At 45.3% G+C, this 21244-nt stretch overlaps 3 protein-coding genes across 21 annotated transcripts in view; 1 reads left to right on the forward strand and 2 right to left on the reverse strand.

Annotated features, from left to right (window-relative positions):
* mark3 (microtubule affinity regulating kinase 3) overlaps window positions 1–8271 on the reverse strand; it is a 30177-nt gene extending 21906 nt beyond the window's left edge. For 9 of the 18 annotated variants that reach the window (XM_023951480.1, XM_023951471.1, XM_023951469.1 and 6 more), the window contains exons 1-3: window positions 7646–8270; window positions 3982–4164; window positions 3330–3383 (exon numbers count right to left, since the gene is read on the reverse strand). In XM_023951480.1, the coding sequence (XP_023807248.1) occupies window positions 3330–3383; window positions 3982–4164; window positions 7646–7696 (288 nt within the window). In that variant the 5' untranslated portion in view covers window positions 7697–8270. Of the gene's footprint in view, window positions 1–3329; window positions 3384–3981; window positions 4165–5385; window positions 5502–7645 lie in introns of those variants that run through there. The other 9 variants (XR_002872610.1, XR_002872609.1, XM_023951472.1 and 6 more) reach the window with 4 other exon arrangements.
* A 674-nt stretch (window positions 8272–8945) lies between these two features.
* eif5 (eukaryotic translation initiation factor 5) lies at window positions 8946–15623 on the reverse strand. Its single transcript, XM_004082687.4, has 12 exons — window positions 15515–15623; window positions 14793–15009; window positions 13755–14034; window positions 13517–13598; window positions 13273–13445; window positions 12900–13011; window positions 12654–12784; window positions 11382–11543; window positions 10990–11151; window positions 10683–10847; window positions 10296–10436; window positions 8946–9355 (listed from the first exon to the last, which is right to left on the reverse strand). Exons 3-12 carry the CDS (start codon window positions 13824–13826, stop codon window positions 9257–9259), a joined length of 1299 nt encoding a protein of 432 aa, XP_004082735.1. The 5' UTR covers window positions 13827–14034; window positions 14793–15009; window positions 15515–15623; the 3' UTR covers window positions 8946–9256.
* Window positions 15624–16229: 606 nt separating this feature from the next.
* Window positions 16230–20953, forward strand: vps29 (VPS29, retromer complex component). 2 transcript variants are annotated; one of them, XM_004082690.4, is made up of 5 exons: window positions 16247–16346; window positions 17185–17196; window positions 19070–19261; window positions 19944–20179; window positions 20567–20953. In XM_004082690.4, the coding sequence occupies exons 1-5, from the start codon at window positions 16344–16346 to the stop codon at window positions 20682–20684; spliced, it is 561 nt and encodes a 186-aa protein (XP_004082738.1). In that variant the 5' UTR covers window positions 16247–16343; the 3' UTR covers window positions 20685–20953. The 2 variants fall into 2 exon arrangements, with proteins under 2 accessions (XP_004082736.1, XP_004082738.1); XM_004082688.3 differs by lacking the exon at window positions 17185–17196 and having other exon boundaries at window positions 16230–16346.
* Window positions 20954–21244: the final 291 nt, after the last annotated feature.

Raw genomic sequence — 21244 nt, forward strand, 5'->3', positions numbered from 1 at the left:
GCCGGGCTGACACGACACACTTTGTTACACAAGTCGATAGAGATATGGCTGATGGGTCACATGTGAAGTTCCCCACTGAGCTTCATGGGTGGTCAAAGCTGATCTGAGGGGAACCAGCAGAAACGCAGTCTGAACGTCAGCTCTGGTGTCACAGGAACACTTTTTCAGTCTTCTGAGCCGCATTCAGAAACAGTTTGCATGTTTAGATCCATGATGGCTGGCATGTTCTAGCTCAGCGTTCATCCGGGTTCTTGTAAAAATGGTTCCTCAGGCGCAGAGCCTTTCAGGGATCCGGACGTCTGTTTGGAAAGGTGAACACTAGGGCTGCACGATATGAGGAAAACTCGTGATATGCGATATTGGTGATTAATATTGCGATAACGATATAATTTGCAGTATATAAACAAATAGCGAAACAACCAAAGACATTTCACTGCAACAGTTTAAAAATTATACTCCAAATGACCCTTGTCGACGTAGGAGGCAAACATCAAACATAAAAGGGCTCATCTGATTGATCAACAACGTAAACAGGTCCTTCCGATTGGTTAAATGCACAAAGGGATTTATTTCAATTGTTCAATATTTCAAGCTGCCGTGAGTTTGTTTTAGCACACTTAAGGTAACCATTTATTGCGATTTTTGACATCTTTTGCGGTATGCATATTGCACAGCTTGATGTTGCGATAACGATAAATTTGCGGTATATTGTGCAGGTCTAGTGAACACATTTCTACAGCTTGAAGATCTTCTGTTTCTGGTCAGTGAAACAGAGGAGACAAACGTCTTCTCTGACACGGGGACAAAGACGACGTTTTGTTGAATCCGTTTTCTGAATCATGACTTTAACAGTTGAACTGCATCGTCAGCAAGAGCTTCAGGAGAAAAGATGAAAAACAAAAGTGGTAAACAGGAGCAGGATGTCTGCAGACAGTGAGGGGGGGGGGGGGGGGTGCGTCAGTCTGTGACTTCCATGTGTCAATCATTTCTACTCACAATACTCTAAGAAAGTGTTGAGGTGTAAAAGGCTTCAGGCTGCTCCGCTTTTCACACAACAGGAAGCGGCTCTGATCAACTCGGTTTTATTCAGACAGAAACACTCATGTGAACACATCTACGCTGCAAAATGGATACTTGATCAATAACTAGAAGTAAAATCTAAAATACTGGAACACAGAGACGAATGCAGGACCAAGATGCACTGGGGTCTGTTCAGCTTCTTCACCTCCGGTGGGAAACCCTCCACTCAAAGTCCGATGAAGCCACTTGGGTGAGAGGTGAAATGTTTTGCAACCAGCGTGGTTTATTCTGAACATCCCATAATAGTCATTTAGTAGTTCATGCCTTACCAATGAAATAAAACCGTGATGTGTTTTCATTAAATTGATAAACCTATTTCCATCTGTAGTAACGTCGGTGTATTCTTTCAGGCAGAGGTTTCCGGGGTAACGAGGATGCTGACCTTTAACCTCCAACCTGAAGCGGACTGGATCAGGTCTGACCGGACCTGAACGGCAGCGCCGCATTCCTCCGCCGACAGCTGAAGGACGTCTGCTCCATTTTCTGCTTTTGCAAACTCCAAATCACTAATGTTGGTCAGGATTTTCGGAAACGACTGCTCATGCCAGTTTACCCAAACATCACCTGGATGGAACAGATGCACCGCACCGCCCCCCCCCAAATCATAAGGTTTGACATCAAAAAACGCCCTTAAAATATGATCCTCCATTAATATTCATTACAGGCCTGTTAAAAAATGAAGATGAAGAGTCCTCAACTAAAATAGAATGGAGGGAGTGTATTTCTGGAAAGGTGAGACCAGCAGAAACGTTTCCGTGTTTCTGAATCCAGAGAACGTCACAGCTTCAAAGCTCCAACTCCTTAAAATAAACATGACAGGAAATCTGAAGCAAAAGCGTTTGGTCTGACAAACCCTAACCTAAAGACAGCGAGCTTCAACAACAAAAGGCCCGGCGCTTTTCCCTCTCTGACATGACTCGTGTTTTTCCTGTCAACGCCGGGTCACAGCCAGTGCCAGAGGGCCAAACCCCCCCCCCCCCCCCCCCCCCCCAACGTGGGCCACAAATCAATGGAGCTGTGGAAAAACTGATGGAAAACCACGGGCTGGCTGCTGAGAGGAGGCGAGCAGCCGGACCCGGCTCTACCTGTCCGTCCGTCCCACCCACCCACCCACCCACCAAAGAGCCTCCAAAGCTGCAGAGACCAGGACCAAGCGGCCCAGACTAACCCAAGGACAGCCGGGCCAAACCCCCGCCAGCCCACTCCCCCATAGGGGGGCTGAAGCCGAGACTTGCATTTGAAAAGGCAGAGTCACTTCCTGAACAAAAGAAATGAAAGTCACAGTAGCTGCGTTTCCATCACACATATACGCAATTATTAGTGAACTTCAAGAAATGTACAAAAAAACCCCACAATGACAGAGTTTTAATTAAATCCTAATTATGTCAATAAACACAAACTGACTCCCCCCATAAGTCATTCAGAAACACGGATGTGACCAATACTTTGATTGACAGCAGATCCATTCACATTTCTACCACGGCACTAGCGCTCATCATCATCTATCAAAGGAGACGTCGGCGTCTTCTTCAGGTCGTGGAGCGGCGAGCTCCTTACATGTGGGAGGGGCTACGGATGAAGCCATTTTGGGAAATGGTGGTTGGTGATTTTCCAGAAGAGCCGTGGATCCAACAATTCCACATGACACGCTCCACTTCTGATGAGCTGTGACACAATAAGGGCATCACCATCCGGTTGTTGGTCACATGACTCATTTCATTTGAAAAGTGTTTCCATTGTAGTTTAGTGAAATGTGTTTATTTGAATACACCTCAAAAACCACCAGGCGCTAAAACGTTATTTTTTCTGATAACTGCGAGTTTTTTTCTAAATAGTCATGTTTCCAAAAGGCAAATTTATTATCGCAAATACAATTCGCGCAATTTCACGGCCAATAGAAACGGAGCTAATGCCAGTTTGAAAACTGATGACAGAGTCAAAAAGTGGAAGGAGGAAAACTGATTTTCTATTCCATCACCGGTTTGGAAAAATGTCAACAAAAGCATCATTTCAGAGGGAAAACATCTGAACCTGATTAAGCATTGACAGTGCAAAAAGACCCACAATGCAACAGTTTACAGGAAGTATACATGCGTCGTCTGCAGAGGAAGACACATTCGGTTTCCTGTAGTTCCAGTCATTATGACTTCATCTGCTGCACGTCTTTTACTTTACTCTTTACTTCTTCGAGTCAATTACTTCTGCCACAGAGTAACCGTTCAGCAGGAGAAAAGAAGAATGATAATTACCTTCTGTAGGCTGTTGGGGTTCAGCTGAGTCTTGTCTATGATCTTAATTGCCACCTGGGGAAGAAAAACATGGTATGACAAATGCAGAGGAAGCCCAACGCTCACCACAGAAATCCAGAGGCGAGCCAAGAGGCTGAAGATCTAACCATGGAGACGTAAGGGACACGGGTCAAAGGGCCACAGCCTGCTTTACAGCCTGTTCACCCCCCCATTTTACCGGGCAGAACCAGCAGGACGTGAAGCTCTACATGTGGTCGTGGTGGTGGTGGGGGGCAGTGGTTTGAAATCCTCCAGAAGACAGAAGCCCCTCTCCTTCTGTGACCCCACACTTCAACAGAACCAACAGGCTCGTGAACGAACGAGGGTCATAACCGCCACACCATCACCCCCCCCCCCCCCCCCCCCAAACCTCAGCCTATTAGCTCTGAGAACGGCCTGTACGCATGCTTGCAGCAAGACCTGCAGAGGCACTTGTGCAATGAGACTTGAACACATTCACCTGTGCAGGTGTGTTCAGCGCAGCTGTGTGGCCTGTACGTGCTTAGGGGAGAGTGGACGGACTGCTGTGCTGCACATACTTAAAGCATGACCCTGAATCTAAACACCGCGTCATGTCAACTTTCTGCAGAAGCTCCCGGTCTGGGAAACTCACCTCCCTGCCTGTGAGGATGTGCCGGGCCAGTTTGACTTTGGCGAAGTTGCCCTTGCCGATGGTTTTGAGCAGGCGGTAGTTTCCGACGTGGGGTGGCTGCGACTCGTCGGAGCTGCGGGTTCGAACGCCGGTCCGGCTGGAGCGCGTGCCGAGGTCCGAGCGGCCGTTGCTGTGCGAGGTGTGCTGCAGAGAGGACATCCTGTTAGAGCGTCTCCGTGCGTCAGCTGTGACCCATTCCCCTCCATTAAAACCACCACAAACATTCATTCTGCTCTTCTTCCAGCATCCACAGATGTCTGACCGACTCATTTCCCAGCATCCATTACATTTCTTGGCTTTAAAAAAAGAAAGTTATTAGAAATTTTTAATTAACACTGTTAAAAACAGGAAAGCTGCCAATCAATCCACAGCTCTTTAGATGACATCAATGACGTTTTCACCTCTGAGCACGTCATTAAAAAAACACGCATCTGTTCCATCAGACGTAGTTTTCCAACGTTTCCATGTTCTCCAGGAGCTTCCAACACTACAGGAACTGAGTCACATGACCTCCAAACTACAGTCAACACAGACGTGAACTCTGAAAGGAGCTCCATTGTTCTGTCACTGTTGCTAATAAAGATTCAGGCCGTCTTCTGCATCACAGCATCATTCCCTCTCATCCTAACTTCAGGCTGCAAATAAACTGAGGATGAAATGGAGAGGAGGTCGAGGAATGCAGCGGGGGAATCAAACCAGTGACCTCCGACCTGCACCTTTATCTAAAACCCAGAGAAGAAGCTCTCGGCTGTGATGATGTGCTGACAGAACAGCCAAACAAAGATTGATTTTTTGACAAAAAGGGACGGATACTCGGCGTGGCCCGAGTATCGACGGCCCGGCTGCCGCCTCGTTCACAGCGGTGGTGCTCTCGACTCCACCCCCGAGCCTAACTGCCCCATTCACCCTTCACACAAACACAAATGCAGAGAAAGGGAGAGACAATGGACAGCTCGCTGAAGTTATTCCAACAGATCTGTTAACTCTGAATGTTCGGAGACTCTGGATGTCTGTTTGCCATAATCTAACATTCCTGAAGACACCATTAACCACAATAGGGTCACTTCAACTCCACTAAGCAGCACAAACATGCTTTAAGTCACTACAGGAGTATTTTGGGAGCGCTACAGTCAAAGCAGTGGAGATAAAAATATCAACTAGGATAAGGTCACTGTTGAGCACTGCTGGCAGGAAAAGCCCGTCCGTGGCGGGATTGGGATGCAGTGCTGACCCGCTCGGCACTTCAGACCAACAAGGAGGAAAACATTCCCAACTCTAAAGCATTCAACCAACGGTTTCATCCAACAACTTCCTGCAAGACGTCCTCTACAAACACAGAGAAACCCCTTCCTATGTTTTACTCACAAGGCTGCGATGTCTCCGGGTGGCCTGAGAGCCCGTCATGTTTTCCACAGGACGGCACTTTGCCCTCTGAGGATGCCCACAGCCCCGCACAGACCAGAGCCCCACAAGCACAGAGAGGAAGAGGAGCACTGATGAAGCTCAGCCTGCTGCAGGCAAGCAGGGAACAGCCGTCCTTTCAAAATAAAGCCTGGGATTCTGATCTGAACATCCCCGTTTCATAGAAAAAAATACACATTAAAAGGTAAACGCCTGTCTGTTACCAGAAGTTGTAGATATTCTTCAAACTGCTTATACTCCTGATTAAAGACCCACTCCGATGAATATGGAGTTTTTAACACGTTCGTGTGGCTTTTTTCTAATGATGGAGCACATTTATTAAGAAAATTTAGATTAAAGAAATAATGTTGTTTGAAAAAGGTTGTAGTCTTAACGTACAAACTACGGTGGGCGGGGCCAAATTCTCCCTGCTCCGCCCCTTTCTGATCATCCACTGTCAGACAAATAGATCGGTGAATGTCTTTGTTTTTCTGGTCTGAGCTGGAATCTGCACATAAACAAACAGGACTCTGCACCAACGGTCCCGCCCACAAATCAGAGGTGAATTTCTGAGGAACTCCTGCTGCTCTGAAAAAAAATGATGTCCTAGAAAACAAGTTTTATGATTTTTCAGAAAACTGGATCATCCTAATTGAGAGAGCACTGGGATCGGCTTTAGAACGGATCAAAAGGTGATCGGAGTGGGGACTTTACTAGTCATCCTTTACATTAGAACACTGAGCAACAAAGGATCAATAGTTTCACCTCATCTTATCGCCCTCTGAGCTGTTTGTGCTCCACTCCAGCAGACGCTGCAGCTGACACGAGTCATGAGACGGACCGTATCACATGCAGACATCAGGCATCTGCAGTGGCTTAGACAACATGATACGGGGAAGGACAGAATGTATGGATGTATGATACTCGAAATCTGCCTGCTTCACAAAATGCCTCCTTTCCCCCTCAAAACAATCACTTAGAAATATGCAGATGTCGATTCTATATCTTTATTTTCAGAAGAGCCACTATTAATTAACACTAAAATCAACTGTTAGATAATTATCCTGTCCAATACTTTAGCAGACAGGCCATTCCTCTGTCCCTGGACATGATCCTATGTAAGGAAAGGGTTTTTCTGCTGCTGAGGGACTTCCTGAAGCTGAGTAACAACTTTACACGACTTAAAAAAACTCTCACAAAATTCCTACAAAAGCAATTACTGCTACAATACAAATCATCCAACAAGGAAAACGAATAACAGCTGAGTAAAGTAGAAGCGGTGTTCAGACACTGAGATAACTAAGCAGTCTCTAAAATTGAATTTTAAATCAGCTTCAATAGGACTCTCACTAAAACACTAGATTGGCTGTTAGCTACTCTAAAATCCTCCTCTCCCAGTTATTTACTCAGGCTGTTTAAACAGAGGTGTTGTGTTTAAAGACGTCAGTCAATCAGGTGTTGAAGTAACTCTTCAAGGCGTCAGGAGGTCTACTTACAAAAATCATACATTGTAAAAGAGCAAACACCACAAGAAGCCACGGTCAACAAAATGTGCACCGCAAATTTTTAACATTAATGTGCAATATTACAAATCCTCTGGGAATTCTTTGATTGTAATAATAAGACCCGTTTTTAATTACAACAAAATTATGAACTAGTTTCATTAAATATTCTTTTATTTTGATAGCACAAACCGGAAGCCCACAGAGTCATGTTGCCAGCAGTTCGACGACCTCCTTTCAAGCAGGAGAGCACTGTTTGTCACAGGGGGCGGAGCTACGAGGGTTCGCTTTGAAATCTGAGTGGATAAAATGTCGTGATTGACAGCTGCAAAGGCCAACTGGCGTCCGGGACGGAAACTACTGTTGCCTGCCAGAACCAGTCCAGCAGGCAAAGTACTGTAGTTCAGCTCGTGTTTGGGCCTTAGCTGCTTGCTTAAACACCAAATAAAAAGTCACAACAAGGCAGATGTTTTACAGTTCATGCAAGAACCAAGTGTTGTGTTATTTTTATCTCACACGCCGGTATAAATTAAAGGCAGGGCGTGTTTGACGGAGAGGCAGCTTGTTTACCATGTAACACAAAGTAGTACATCGGGTGTAAAACAAGCCATCGGTCAGAAAATAAAGAAATGAAGTGATTGGGCTGCCGCGTATCTTTGACTGACAGCCATTTTTCAGGCAGTTGACCGATTGAACGTGACCAGAAGAGCCCGTCTACTCACACTTTCCGTCACCTTTTCGTTGACCGTGGGTAAGGGAGTTTTGGTTGACATCTTCTCGGCCGTCTTCCTTCAAAACTCTTGTTTTCCGATGTCCAAACGCCAGCCCGACCTCCCAAAACCAACAGACCCTAATTCGCTCTGCAGCTCTCTCCGGAAAACGGTCTCGGCATGGATCGTGACGACTCTCGCAGACCGGACGTGTTTGTGCCGAGCACCTGAGCTCTCAGGAAGAGCAAAGAAAAAAAAAAAAGAAGAAACTACGGAGCGGTACGGTCTGCTTTTCAGTGGTTACATGTCACTGCAGGCCGGTGAGGTCCGATCCACACATCCCGACAGGAAAAGCGGTGTCCATGAGAGTCAGTGAGGCTAACTAAACTAACGCGAAGGCGCTGTGTGACTGTGTCGGTCGGTACAAAAATAGCCGAACCTTCCCTTTTCCCGCAAACCGAGTTCGGATTAAACAGAACCGATATAGGGTCACTGGTAGGAGTTTGGCAGAGAGAAGGTAAATCCCCGGAAGGCTGAAACACCCGCAGTCTGTTCTGTTTCTCCCATCTCCTGCGGACTAAAGTGAAGCAGTTCGGACTGTTTTAGGTGGGACCAAAATGGCTACTGAGCGGCTGGGCTGGATTAGGATGCGTTCACGGACCCATTGCACCGTCAGACATAACTAAACCGTGAATCTCCGAAGGGTTAAAAAACACCAATTCAGCACGATTTCCCACTACAAGTGGCATTTTTCTGTGAAAATACGGAATACATATAATCAGCACACAAAGTAAAATATATGCATTTTAACTGTTGTCAGTGGTGTATTTGTTTTTTCGCCCTTCAAAATAATCATTAATTTAATTAGAAAAACGTTGCAGTTGAACTAATTTGATGAGAAAAATGGTTTACAAAAATGTGAAAACGTTTTTTAACTTGAATGCAATCTCTGCGCTCCTGACGGTACTTGAAGGCACCACGTCCATGTTTTACTGAGCGGGCAGAGAAAACTTACTGACCTCGGTCCCACTGGACCGGTGAGCCCGACCAGAACCTCGGCGGGCCGAGAGGAAACTGCCTCGTGACTCACTTCAAAAGGGGTGTGGATGACGCACACGAAGGTAAAGCCCGCGTGAAAACACCAGCTTCCTGTCCCTAGCATCTGACAATCCCAAGGCGTTTCTCTATGCGAACCCAGAGTCTAGGTTGATCCAAAACTGAGCGTTTCAGAACCGATGTTCTGTTTTCCCTGCATTAACTAATACATACAGCACCGTTTACATCAAGTCATCCTTTAGAAAAGACAACAGTGTGGTGGATAGCAAAACATTTTTATTGACTGGAAAAATACAACAAGCACCTCCCTTTCCCCAAAACAAAGGAGAAAACAAAGATGCAAATCAAAATGATCCCCATAACACTTGTGATTAACCCCCGAGCAATTTCATTTAGTCAACTGAGTACATGTCAGGATTACAGTTACTGTGCAGCAGGAAAAGCGCTACAGAAATCATGCCACAAAGCAGAAGGGAGTCTGGGAAATGTAGTAAAGGAGCAAAAGGCAAACTATTCCATACGTCATACAGAGCGTTATGAGTCACAGCATCAGCATACACATCCGTCTTAGATTGCATCGATGTCAATGTCATCCTCCTCCTTCTCGGGTGTTTCTGGTTTGACCGTCTCCACCTTCAGCTCACGAGCGGAGGACGAATACACCACCTGAAGACGCAAAACAGCAGATTTAAGGAACGTCACCTTTACTACGATGGACGCCCACCGACGTCTCCACCTGAGGAGACCAAGTGTTAACCCTCCAACAGGTAAACAAGTACCTTTAGGTTCACAAGACCGAAATGCTGAACTAAATCGCAAGAAGTTACCCCGGTCTGGACCCCAGACCCCAGACTGCCATCACACTAAGTTCAGCCTTGAGCTCTAAAGAGATGTTGCATTTCCGATCTTGAAGACCCTCTCTGATGAAAATAGTGATTTGGGTGTTTTTAATGCAGTCTTTTTCTCACGATAGAGGACATAATAAAGAAAAAGAACATTCTACTAACTGCATTTCTGAGTATTTCATGATCCAAATAGATGTGAATATGGAGCCAGCGCTCTAAAGTGCAACTGGATTTTTCAATGGTCCGTCTTAAAAATCCATGGTCGTACCGGTGCGCCCAAAAAAAAATAAAAATAAATAAATAATAATCTCTGCAACTCTGACAGTCTTATTCCTGTTTGTGTGCAGCAGTAACCCACCTCAAATATGACTGTTTTTGTTTATGGGAACATTCGAGTACATCCGAGTCGGTCAGTTTGGGTCCGTGTGCAGCACCCAATAGATGTGAGTGGGTCTTTAAACAGCTACTTTCCATGTAATTTATTATTCTTGTAGAGTTTGGTTTAAATAAAGGATTTCAGGAGAAGCCTGAAGGCTGATAGTGACAGCGAGGAAAAAGGACAGTGATCCTGTCTTTGTTTTCCTGGTCTGAGCTGGAATCTGGATCAGAACTGGACGGCTGGATACATCTGATGTTAATGCTCAACTCTTTGATATTGAAACGACCGACTCCTGAGCTAAAACTCAGCTTTCTTAAAACTGCATTCATTTCATGCACGTTTTCAACTCCACCCATTGGCATCGTCTGCTTTTAAACTGTACCTCCACATTTTCGTCATCTTCCTCCTCCTCTTCTTCGCTCCCCTCGCTCTCCTCTTCTGCCTCCTTCAACCATTTCACAAAAGGAGCGGCCTTGGCGTGAATTTCTTTGGCAAGTTCCTTGGAGACATATTTCTTGGAAACCTGGTGCAAGAGATTAGTAAAATTAACTAAAATCTGCAAACATTGTTCCCTTCATTAAAGTCTTTGAACCAAACATGAAGTTATAGTAAGACACCCACCCAAGATGGGAAGAAATGAAAGAAAAAGCCAATTTAATCTAGAAAAATTTTTGGTTTGGGTAAAAGACTATCATAGTTAATTATTTACAGTTTTATTTACAATAATAAAAGCATTCATTCATTCATTCTGTGGATGAAGAGCTCCGACCTTCTCTGCCCAGGACAGGATGACGTCCTCTTCCAGCAGGTCAGCGTCGTACAGGTCTTTCAGGATGACGGCAACACGTGGGAGCAGCTGGACCTGATGCAGCTTCACCACACACTCAAAGCCCCCCATCAGGTACTTCTGGGCTTTTTTGTTGTTATGGCAGAACTGGGGAAAGATTGATCAAACCGTGAGAGAGGAGAGGGGCAAAGAGTCTGTACCAACATCTTAAAGCTAGCATGATCAGCCTGAAGTAGTCAGATTCCACCATCCGTACTGGACGTCTGTAGAGGGCTGCTCAGAGACTCACTCTTAGGAAGTGGCGTTTGTACTTCTTGATCTGGTCGCGGATGTTTTCGTCAAACAACAGCTCACTGAGGATGAGGGGGCCCATGGCCTTCACATCCAGACGCTCCGCTTCAGCCAAGATCTCCTTGTCGGCCGCGTCGATGGTTCCACTCTCCTTCTTTTGCTAAAGGAAGATATCACAGTTTTCTACATTACTGCTCTATTTGAAGTTTTCTATCAAACATTTTCAGCTCCTTCAACCTGTCAGAGAGCTGCAGATCAGACTGGAATGTCTGCACTGAGATACCCTCCCCTCCAGTACCGGGTTATCACGATTACACATGTGAAGGAGGATTTAGATCCTATTGATTTAAAATAGGATTTTACTCCAACTAACAGTCCGAACAGACTCACTTTCACAAAGCTGTAGAACAGGTTGACCCTCTCCTCCAAGGGTTTCTCCAGGTCGTCGCTCAGTGTCAGGTTCTTGGCGTGGTCGCTGATCTCCTCCATACGACGCCTCTGTGCCTCCTCTGTAGTCTCCTCTGCCCAGTCTTCGTCGTCGTCATCCCGATCCTCAACGACCGAAGGACAAATCAGAACAGGAAATGGGATTTGAGGGGCGGAAAAAGCTCTCAGGAAAACTGTAACCTTTACATTTCAAAACCAAGAGTCCGACGCAACATGACAAGCAGTGACTGCGAGCATCACGAAGGATGCATGAGACGGGGAGGTTGACAACCGTTAAACAACCGGAGGGTCAGGGAGGAGAAAACCTTCCTGACTCCTTAATGAGGTTCTAGCTGGACTGAAGGACGTTCGCTCCACAGAGACAAAGAACGTGTGAAACGCTGAGGAACACTCCTCACTTTACGAGAAATGTTCACAGATGGATCAGGAATCACCTCAAAACCACAGAAGTAGGAATAAACCATGCAAAGAACACAGAAATGATACAGAACACGAACCGTGTGATTACTGTGCTGTTTATCTGCAATTCAATAGGGATTTGTGCGTCAATTACATAACTAGAACGTTATACGTGCACCATATCCGTGATATAAAACTTATATGTCGGACCATGAAAAGTCTGTTAGACATATGTGGAATGGTCGTGGAAAGACACTCAATCACACACACAATTGTTTAAAATGTGTGTCATAATTGTGTATAAACTATGTTAAATATGCGGAAACTGTAATTCTCAACCGATCAAAGGTTTAAAAAAAACTCAAAACCAAATTCATGTGAAGAACCGTCGACCCAAACCCTCGACGGACATCTGTGCACACCGACAAACGCAAGAAACTCTTATGAATAACGTACATCGCACATGTATCGTGAAACACAGACATTACATACATTTTAAATGTATGTAATGTCTGTGTGACACGGTGTTCTGGGTTCTTGGGAGTTTGCATAACTGTTCCAGCCCGGTTGGAAGGAGGTCAGACTTGTTCCCAGTGGGTTCTGAATAGAGTCGATGTCTAAAATCCCAGGCCTGAATCTACAGCCCGTATGAAGTCAAGTGATCCAACCTTCTTTCCCAACAAGAAACCCAGTCATTTTCTAGCAGCATCATCTGGAATGGTTTTCTTTTAGGATTGAGATGCTGTAGTAAAGGCGGCGTTTCCCTGCTGGCTTCATGTAAAATATCCCAGCTTCAGTCTGAAGCAGCATACACACCACAGCTTCAGGAGCATTAAAGCTGTCCTGGGTTCCCGCCTCGCCACTGCCGGAGCCGTTCTCCTTGTCCTTTTTGCGGTTCTTCTTCTCCTTCTCTTTCTTAGCAGATGCAGATCCACTGTCGGTGCTCTCTGTCATTTGAAAAAGAGTCATTACAGACAATCTGGATTTTTGTTTTTGTGTTAAGGACATTTCCTCTGAATGCTTTAGTCAGTCACGGACTTCCCCTTTGGGGAAAAGTCTCACCTGGTGGATTTTTGAGGATGAAGGTGCAGAGTTTGTGTCGAGTGTCTAGCATGCCGCGGTACCCACAGGCCTTACAGGAAGTGCCGATGGTTTGCTTCTTGGGATTGACATGCTGTTAAAATAAAAAGACAAACTCAAAATTAATCCTGAAAAGACGAACCTTCACAGCTGATACTAGTTAACTAAATATTTCAGGACTATTTTCTGAGAGTTTCACACTAAGCTGTTAGTTTGATTTCTGAAAAACTAATGGATACTTTGCTATAGAAGGTTAAAAAAGAACCATCAGACATATTTTCTGGTGAACAGTGCATCAACTGAACTCCTTTTCGCCTCAGTTCTTCTGAAACTTGCAGAAGCAGTAAAGCCTTACCAGGTCGGTTTCAGGGTTGTCACACTCGGCACACAGCACAAATTTTTTGATGAACCCATCAAGCATATCCTGCAGCTTGTTCGCCTCGTGGGATCCATTGACGATGTAACGATCATTTTTGGTATCAAACTGGGTTTGAGCACCAAGTTCACAACCAAAAAACTTGGTTGGGTCTGCGGAGAACAGCAGAATTGACAAAAGGAAACAGGAAATCTGGCAGGAGTGCAGAAAAGGTGTGACTTACATGTTGGAGGCCTGTTGAGAGCCTTTGCAACATCAACCATGTTGACAATGACCGTCTTGATTCCATTTCCTTTGCCTTCAACCTGAAAAATGAATGAAATTTTGTCCTTTATTACTCATAAATTTCAACATTGAAACAATCCTGTCTTAATTCTACTAGCTAAAGTCTGGTCATATCTCAGAGTTGAGAATTAGAAAAAACCTGACAGAATCTTGAACAACGGCCGGGATCGGGTTACCTTGGCAATCAGACGGGGCATCTTGTACCGATAGAACTGGTCTGACACGCTGCGGTTGACGTTGACAGACATTTTGGCTGAATGTTAGTACTATCAGTAAGGTAAAAGGATCTTGGTTGGGGATTTTTTGGGATCTTCTGTCTGGAAAAAAGGGGATGACATAAACAACTGCAAGAGCGCTCGGTCTCTGACATGAAAAATGTTGTGCCGCTGTGGCTGCAAGCTCCTTGCTTGAAGGCTAGACTTCCTCCACACAGGTTCCAACTGCTGCGCAACAGCTCTGAAAGGAGAGAGGGACAAACATCCGTTTTTAATAAAGCCCGCAGCACAAAGCAGCTTCCACCAACCTGCATGGACTATGAATTTAGAATCAGAACAAGAACTGGAGTTTTTCAGAGGGCCTTCTCAAAAACATGCCATGAACTCATGTAGAAAGAAACGTTCACAGGTTTTTGAGGCAACCAATGGGAGAACTTTAGGTTAGACCGAGTTAAACCCGTGATAGCTTCGGCCTAACTGGATAACCCGCCACAGAATGGAATGATTTAGCCCCCCTTTGTGTCCGCATGCACACAAAAGTTGTTTTGTTGCAGTCTTTTGTCCTTTTCCTGGGGCCTCTGGCTTTGCTCATGTAAGGCCTGCTCTTTGAGAGGAGGTCAAAGCCATGAGGCCTCGCTGTTCCCCTCCTGATGGTGACTGCCGCAGCTCCGCCGACAGCCATATTTCCAACTAAACCCACAAACAACGCAGTGCCTCCCAAACAGAGCCGCTCGGACCTGTAGGCGAACACTTTCTGGCAGGCTGACACTGTTTACCAGACATGCTAACTAGCTTAGCAGCCAGCTTTGCGCAGAGTGCGTCATCCAGCGGACCACTGCACACGAGTGACGAGGCTGGGAGACGCCATTTTGATCCAGCGGCACAGAAAATGTAGCCTAGTGCTTAATAATTAAAAACACAAGAACGGTAGATTTTTAAGATGGAGCTCACAGTCGGTCCGATAAGAAGCAAGGGGGGAAAAATGAGGTCGTGACTTACCGTTTTCGCAAAACAAAGACATAAACACAACGCTGCTCGTCCTATTGCCGCAGTGAACGGTGGTCGATAGCTTGTGGTGTATTGACTGAAGCAGGCTCCGTTGATGGTATTATGCCTGTAAAGATGCCCCCGTTGACCACTGGAAGCGTCAGGACACAGCGGGTCTCGGAGACACAGACAGGCGGCTTTTTCTGGAACGCCCTAGCGGAGCGAGAACCTGCGGGAGGAAGCATCAGCAGGTGTGACAGGCGTCATGGTTGCCAGGTCAGCCGTCACGTATACAGGTGACACACAGATAGATCCTTCGAAATCAAGTCCAGAACGACATCTACGGTAAATAAAGACCATTTCAGGCGCTGCTACCGTTTCAACGGCCAACCTGAACCCACGCGTGTTCGGTTAACCAACACCGTGGAAGTATTTTTGTAGATGTTCAAAACTTAAGGCTGAGAACTACCAAAAAATACTTTTAATATCAAGTAAAATAACAGCTACTACAAAGACTTGACGGAATAATCAAGGTAATGCACTAAAGTGACGTCACTTTAACTAGCACCGTTAGCTAGCTTAAAAAAACACTCGACGGTGTTAACGAAAATCGTCCGATTGATCGTTCAAATCGGTTTTCAAACGACATCTTCGCCTGTAGAAATACGTTTACACAAGAGAAATCCACTCTAACACAAGCCCGTGAAAATGTTGAGAAGTCATTTAAGACATACCTCTCGAATGTTCTGAGAAATGAAGCTACGCGCGACGCATTTACTGACCGCTGTGGAGTTAGCAGGCACAGCGACATCTGCAACTTCCGGCTGTAGTTTTCCCTATGAAATAAAAGCCCGAAGTCACTCTATTAATCATAAAATCAGGCCACATATTTGATTACCAATGGTAATGGTATTATTATTGTTGTTGCTGTCGTTGTTAGTTTTGTAGTCTGTGAATAGAAAAATTAAGTAGGGTAACAATTTACATTTACTTCAGCAATTATTTTTTAAGGAATTTTAAATCAAGTTTCACTGTAACAGGGTTTATACTTGAAAAAGGAAATAAACCCAGCATTCTCAGTCAAGCAAACTAGGCATTTCCCCTTTTTTTCTGTTTACAATTATGATGAAATAAGCATGAAGAAGCCTGTAATAAATGTCAGCATGTTGGACTGTGGACACTTTAACACAGGCAAAGCTGCAGTTTGTGAGGCAGAATTGATCTGCATTAGCATAAAACTGTTCCAAATGTTTCAACCGAAAAAAAATGGGAATTTTGGTTTTGAGTTTTATTCAAAAAAAGCAAAGCTTTAAGTACTTGATATTGGTCAGCGTGTATTGAATGTTAATCTTACACATTCTAACATTTTCGGATGCTTAACCCACGTTTTTTTTTTTTCAAATCTAACGCCTGTGCTGGAGTTGCCATCTGTATGTTTTATTTTGAAAGGGTTACGGAACTTAAAAGTGCCACTTGATAGGATCTTGCGCCCATAATCTGACGTCACGACGCTGTACGTGCCAAGCTGCTTCCTCCACCAGGCAGCAAACAGCAACAGAGAAAATGGTGAGTATGAAATGGCGAAAGGGCCTCCATTTGCCGCATTTCCAGCAAAATTATGGATTTTAATGTATATATATTGATCCCGCGTGATTCAAAAACTATGAGGCACGCGCCGTGTTTTCAAGGTGTCCACAGTCGAGCTTTTAGGGTGTGTGAGACTCTTTCAAGATGGATCAACGATCACATGACAGCCGGGCAGTTTAGTCTCCAAAATGACAATTCTTCAAGCTGCAGCCACTGACTTCCTTTTTAGAACCAGCCTTTCATTCCCCCCCGCCTCTTTGATATTTTGGTTTGACCCACATCGTTTGTTTGTTTGTTTGTTTCTGAAACAAATTAGCCTGATAAGCTAGCAGCCAAAAGTTGTTCTGGACTCTCGTTTGTGAATAAATTAAAGCATTCAGGTTAATACGGTGACAGCAGGAACTCTGTAAGTCATTCATTCGTCTGTGTTCTTGACACTAATCGATGTTTATTTGTCAAAAAGCAAACTGAGCTCGTCCTTCATGCTTTTAGCACATGATGATTTTTGCCTTTTCATCCAAGTTCTTGCTTGTAATTTCACTAACTTTCCACCATTAACTGATTTTGCCACGTTTTTTTTTGTTTGTTTGTTTTGCTGTATGTTTTTGAATGATTAATTTCTGTCCGTTTACCTTTAATTCTAATTTCAGTTTTTGCCTTCTTGTCCCAACCTTTCCCCTCCACCCACCCCTCTTTTTGTGTTATTTACCCCCACATTTATGATCTCACACGGTGTCCTTATCCACATGCACATTCTACTTTCTGCCCTTTCTCACCCATTCTCCACGCCTTCCACACCTTTCCCTCCACCAACCAGGCCAGTCACCGGGTAAGTGGGCAGTTTTTGCCGCTCCTCCGCCCGCCGCTCCACCTGCCTGTCTGACAGGGTGGCGCTGCAACTGCAGGTCTTCTTTTGCCGTGCTAAACCTCTCGCTTCATGCCGATCATAAAACACTAACACCAGCAAAGGAAAGGTTTGATGGGAAATAGTTGGACCAGTTTTATTTCAACCCTGCAGGCTCTGATATTTCTGCCATTCTGACATTTATAAATAAGGCTACCAAAGATGAGGTGTATTGAAAACCCTTCAGAACCATCACTATTGCTATAAAGTTACAAAACGATGTCAGACGGTTCTACTTTTCACTGCTGACACTAAATGCTTATGTGTTGTTGGTCATCGTGCTCGGTATCTGGGGGAGGTGGTCCTGGGAGGCCTTTGGCCTTTTCTTTGGACCGAGTTTTCCCTTTTTATTGACACTTCTTACTAAAACCCAGAAGAAGCTCTGAAATCCAACTGTCTGCATCCCGTTTAGTGGTGTCACCTTCACAGGCCAGTTGGATTCCAGACGCGCGGAGGCCGGTGTTTTTACACTCACCTGTATGAGTGCGGTAGATGAAAGTCTGATGATCTGCTTGACTCAGGGAGTCTGCTGTTTCTGTGGAGGGATTTTTGTACCATTATTTCAAGCACAACTCTCAATGTTTTTACCCTAAAACCTTAAAAATGTTTTGTGCTCTAAAGATAATTTTGCACTTGAAAAATCAAAAATATCAAAACTGTTTCCACTGGAGAGACATTTTCTCTTTTCTGTGCCTAGAACAGAGACGGACGTTACAAATGCGCCACAGAAGCTGCCCAATCACAGACATTGAAACGGAGGTCGATGCTGATTGGTCAGAAATTCTTCAAATCACGCACAGACCTGACGGGAGAATTTCTGACCAATAAGCATCAAGCCTCATGTCGGTGTGTGTGATTGGCTGGCTCTTCTGCTCTGTTGTTTTTTCTGCACGTATTTTTAAGTTTCTGATGTAGTTTCTGAGCACACAACATTTTTTTTAAATTTTACGCTCAAAACAGTGATGGTGCGTTCACACCGGCTGCGTCGACTGGCGTTCAGGCGGCCAATGATAGTCTATGGAAACACGTGTGGAATTTCAGGCTTCTGCATCCAGAACGCTTGTGATCGCTCGCCGCTACGCAAGTTTTTCATTTTGACAAACCTTTTCACGCTAAATCGAGGCGACGTGGCACTGAGACCAGAGACTCGGATCCAATAATGTCGTGTATGTGGCGTCCTTTTCAAATCACAGAACTAACAGTTGTTGATCATGAAGGAGGAATGAATAATGGCGTTTTCCGCCTGGCCGGATTAAGGTTGGTTTATGCCGGCTTTAATCCCATCTCTCCTGAATCAAGGGCGTAGACGGAACCTGCAAGGTTTTCTGGAAGGAAGACCTCAGGTGAGCATCACGGAGCACAGGAAGGAATGAGCTCATCCCGTTTTCATTGGATCTAGAGCGACTCCGATTATGTATCCCATCGTCTGCTGTGAATGTGATCACGGAGGAGAAATGAGTGATCGCGTTTTCTGCCCGGCCGGATAGATATGACGCCTAGACGGACATTTGTAGGAACAGAGCTGTGGAAGAAAAGAAAAAAAGTTAGGAGAAAGATTTGCAGGATTTCCTCCGCTTTGACTCTTCACATCACGTTTCTGCTGTAGGAGAAGCGCCACTAAATTAAAACAAAAACAAAAAAAAGAAGCATTAGGAATAATGTCACCAAAATCCCTCCGTGCTGTTCTGGTGACTCGGTGCAATAACGGGAATGGGGGCATCTGGATGCTGAAGTGACTAACGGGGGGCGCCGTGCTGCCTCTGAATAACCTGCCCCCGTGTCTGTGCCGTGCCGGCAGTTGGTCCTGGTTTTAGGTGACCTGCACATTCCCCACCGCTGCAACACGCTGCCCGCAAAGTTCAAGAAGCTGCTGGTTCCAGGAAAGATCCAGCACATCCTCTGCACGGGAAACCTCTGCACCAAGGAGAGCTACGACTACCTGAAGACGCTGGCCGGGGACGTCCACATCGTCCGGGGAGACTTTGATGAGGTCCGTCTGCTGCATCTCAGTGTGGTGCATTCATGTACAACGGGAAATTCAAACAGGCCCTGGTTTCACAGCGAGCAGATGGGAATATGATTCCTATTAGACACTTTGATAAGGACGACTGAATATTGGTAATACAGTTCCTTGTTCCTTAATTTTCGGTTGGAGGCGCGTCGTGTGATTTTTAACAAGGAAATGTGAACCCTGGCCCAAAAATGATTCAGAAACAGCGAGCGGAAGGATAGACTGTGGAATTGTTTTTTTTTTGGACAAAATTTACTCGTAAAATCTACAGAATTTTTTTTTTAATTGAAAACAATTTTTTTACATACTTTTTTACTTTTTCAGGCCAAAAAAAAAAAATCCCAACTACTTTTATGTTCATAATTTTACTGTGAAAAGTTTCCCATTTATCCAGTTTGAATGACGTTTTCTTCTAGAAAGCTTTTGGTAATAAAAAAAAAAGAGATGGATAGTGAACTTAAAGTGAACGGATGCCTGGATCTGAACGGTTCTGGTTCCAGAATGTGGGCAGATCATAACTGGTGTGGGCGACGCATTTGTCGTTGTCGCCGTTGAAGGTTTTCACTTGGTTGAGACACCAGATGCAGATGACAGACCTGGTCTTTGTCGTCCTGTTGGGGCTCAGAAACGCGCTGAAGTCTCGTTTTCCCTCCTCCCTCAGAACCTCAACTACCCAGAGCAGAAGGTGGTCACGGTGGGCCAGTTCAAGATCGGCCTGATCCACGGCCACCAGGTGATCCCGTGGGGCGACATGGCCAGCCTGGCTCTGCTCCAGAGACAGCTGGACGTGGACATCCTCATCTCTGGGCACACGCACAAGTTTGAGGCCTTCGAGAATGAAAACAAGTTCTACATCAACCCAGGTTCTGCCACCGGAGCCTACAACGCACTGGAACGGTAGGAGTCCGTGTGGGACGCTGGAAGCTGCAACAGTTTGCCCCCAGAGAGCTTTTTTTTTTAGAGAAAACTGTCATGGCTGATGGTGGAACCTTCATTCAGAAGGCTGTTCACCTCCATGTTTGAGAGCAGAAACAAGACAACCATGGACAGGAACGCAGGTAGACCAGACCCAGCTGTGAATGTCCTGCCAGCAGCTGCAGGACCTCAGGTGACCTCACCTGAAGGTGTGAGCGGTCTGTGCAGTGATGAGGTCGTGACAGAACAGACGTCTCTGTGTTTGCCGCCTGTTGTTTTTTGGGGGACCGTCGTTGTGTGACTTGCCCGCTGGACGGACGTCTTGGCCCAAACCGTTTTGTTTGACAGTCGTGTGTTCTCTCCCAACAGGAACATCATCCCGTCTTTCGTATTAATGGACATCCAGGCGTCCACAGTGGTGACCTACGTTTATCAGCTGATCGGGGATGACGTCAAAGTGGAGAGAATCGAGTACAAGAAGTCTTGAGACGGAGAAGAGCGTCACGCTCAAGAGCTCTGTGTACCATTTCATTCCTGTCCACCAGGGGGCAGTAAACCACCAGTCCTCCCAGTGTTGTCGCTGGAACAGCTCAGTGCATCCTTCTGTTTAGAGGTCATCAGCGTTTTGCACCCTTCACATTTTTGCTCTTAAACTAAATACGTAGTGCCCCCTCCCCTTTGTTATTATACATTTAAGCTCTTTAGTTCTGTCAGTCTTTCTCATTATTTCCACAATAAAAGTCTAATTTTTCCTTATGAGTTGGTTTCATTCCGTGCCAAACGTTGCTCCGCTGTCACGTAAAGACACGTCCATCACAGCTGCCGTCTGTCGGCGTGAGCGAATCTTCCCCAGAGGAGCTCCCATGTCTTCACACAGAATCAAAACATGGGATTTGTTTCAGGAGTTTGACAGTCGCATCATTCTTTAGTTACGTCATCGGTTGAAGCGTTTATCTGCGTCCTGTGAAGATGACCGTCGTCGTCCATGTGAGGAAAATGTTCTCCCATCCAATTCAGTTCCTTTGACAGATGACACAGCACAGGAAT

Source organism: Oryzias latipes, chromosome 22 (assembly GCF_002234675.1).
Source record: "Oryzias latipes chromosome 22, ASM223467v1".
NCBI classification, from domain to species: domain Eukaryota; kingdom Metazoa; phylum Chordata; class Actinopteri; order Beloniformes; family Adrianichthyidae; genus Oryzias; species Oryzias latipes.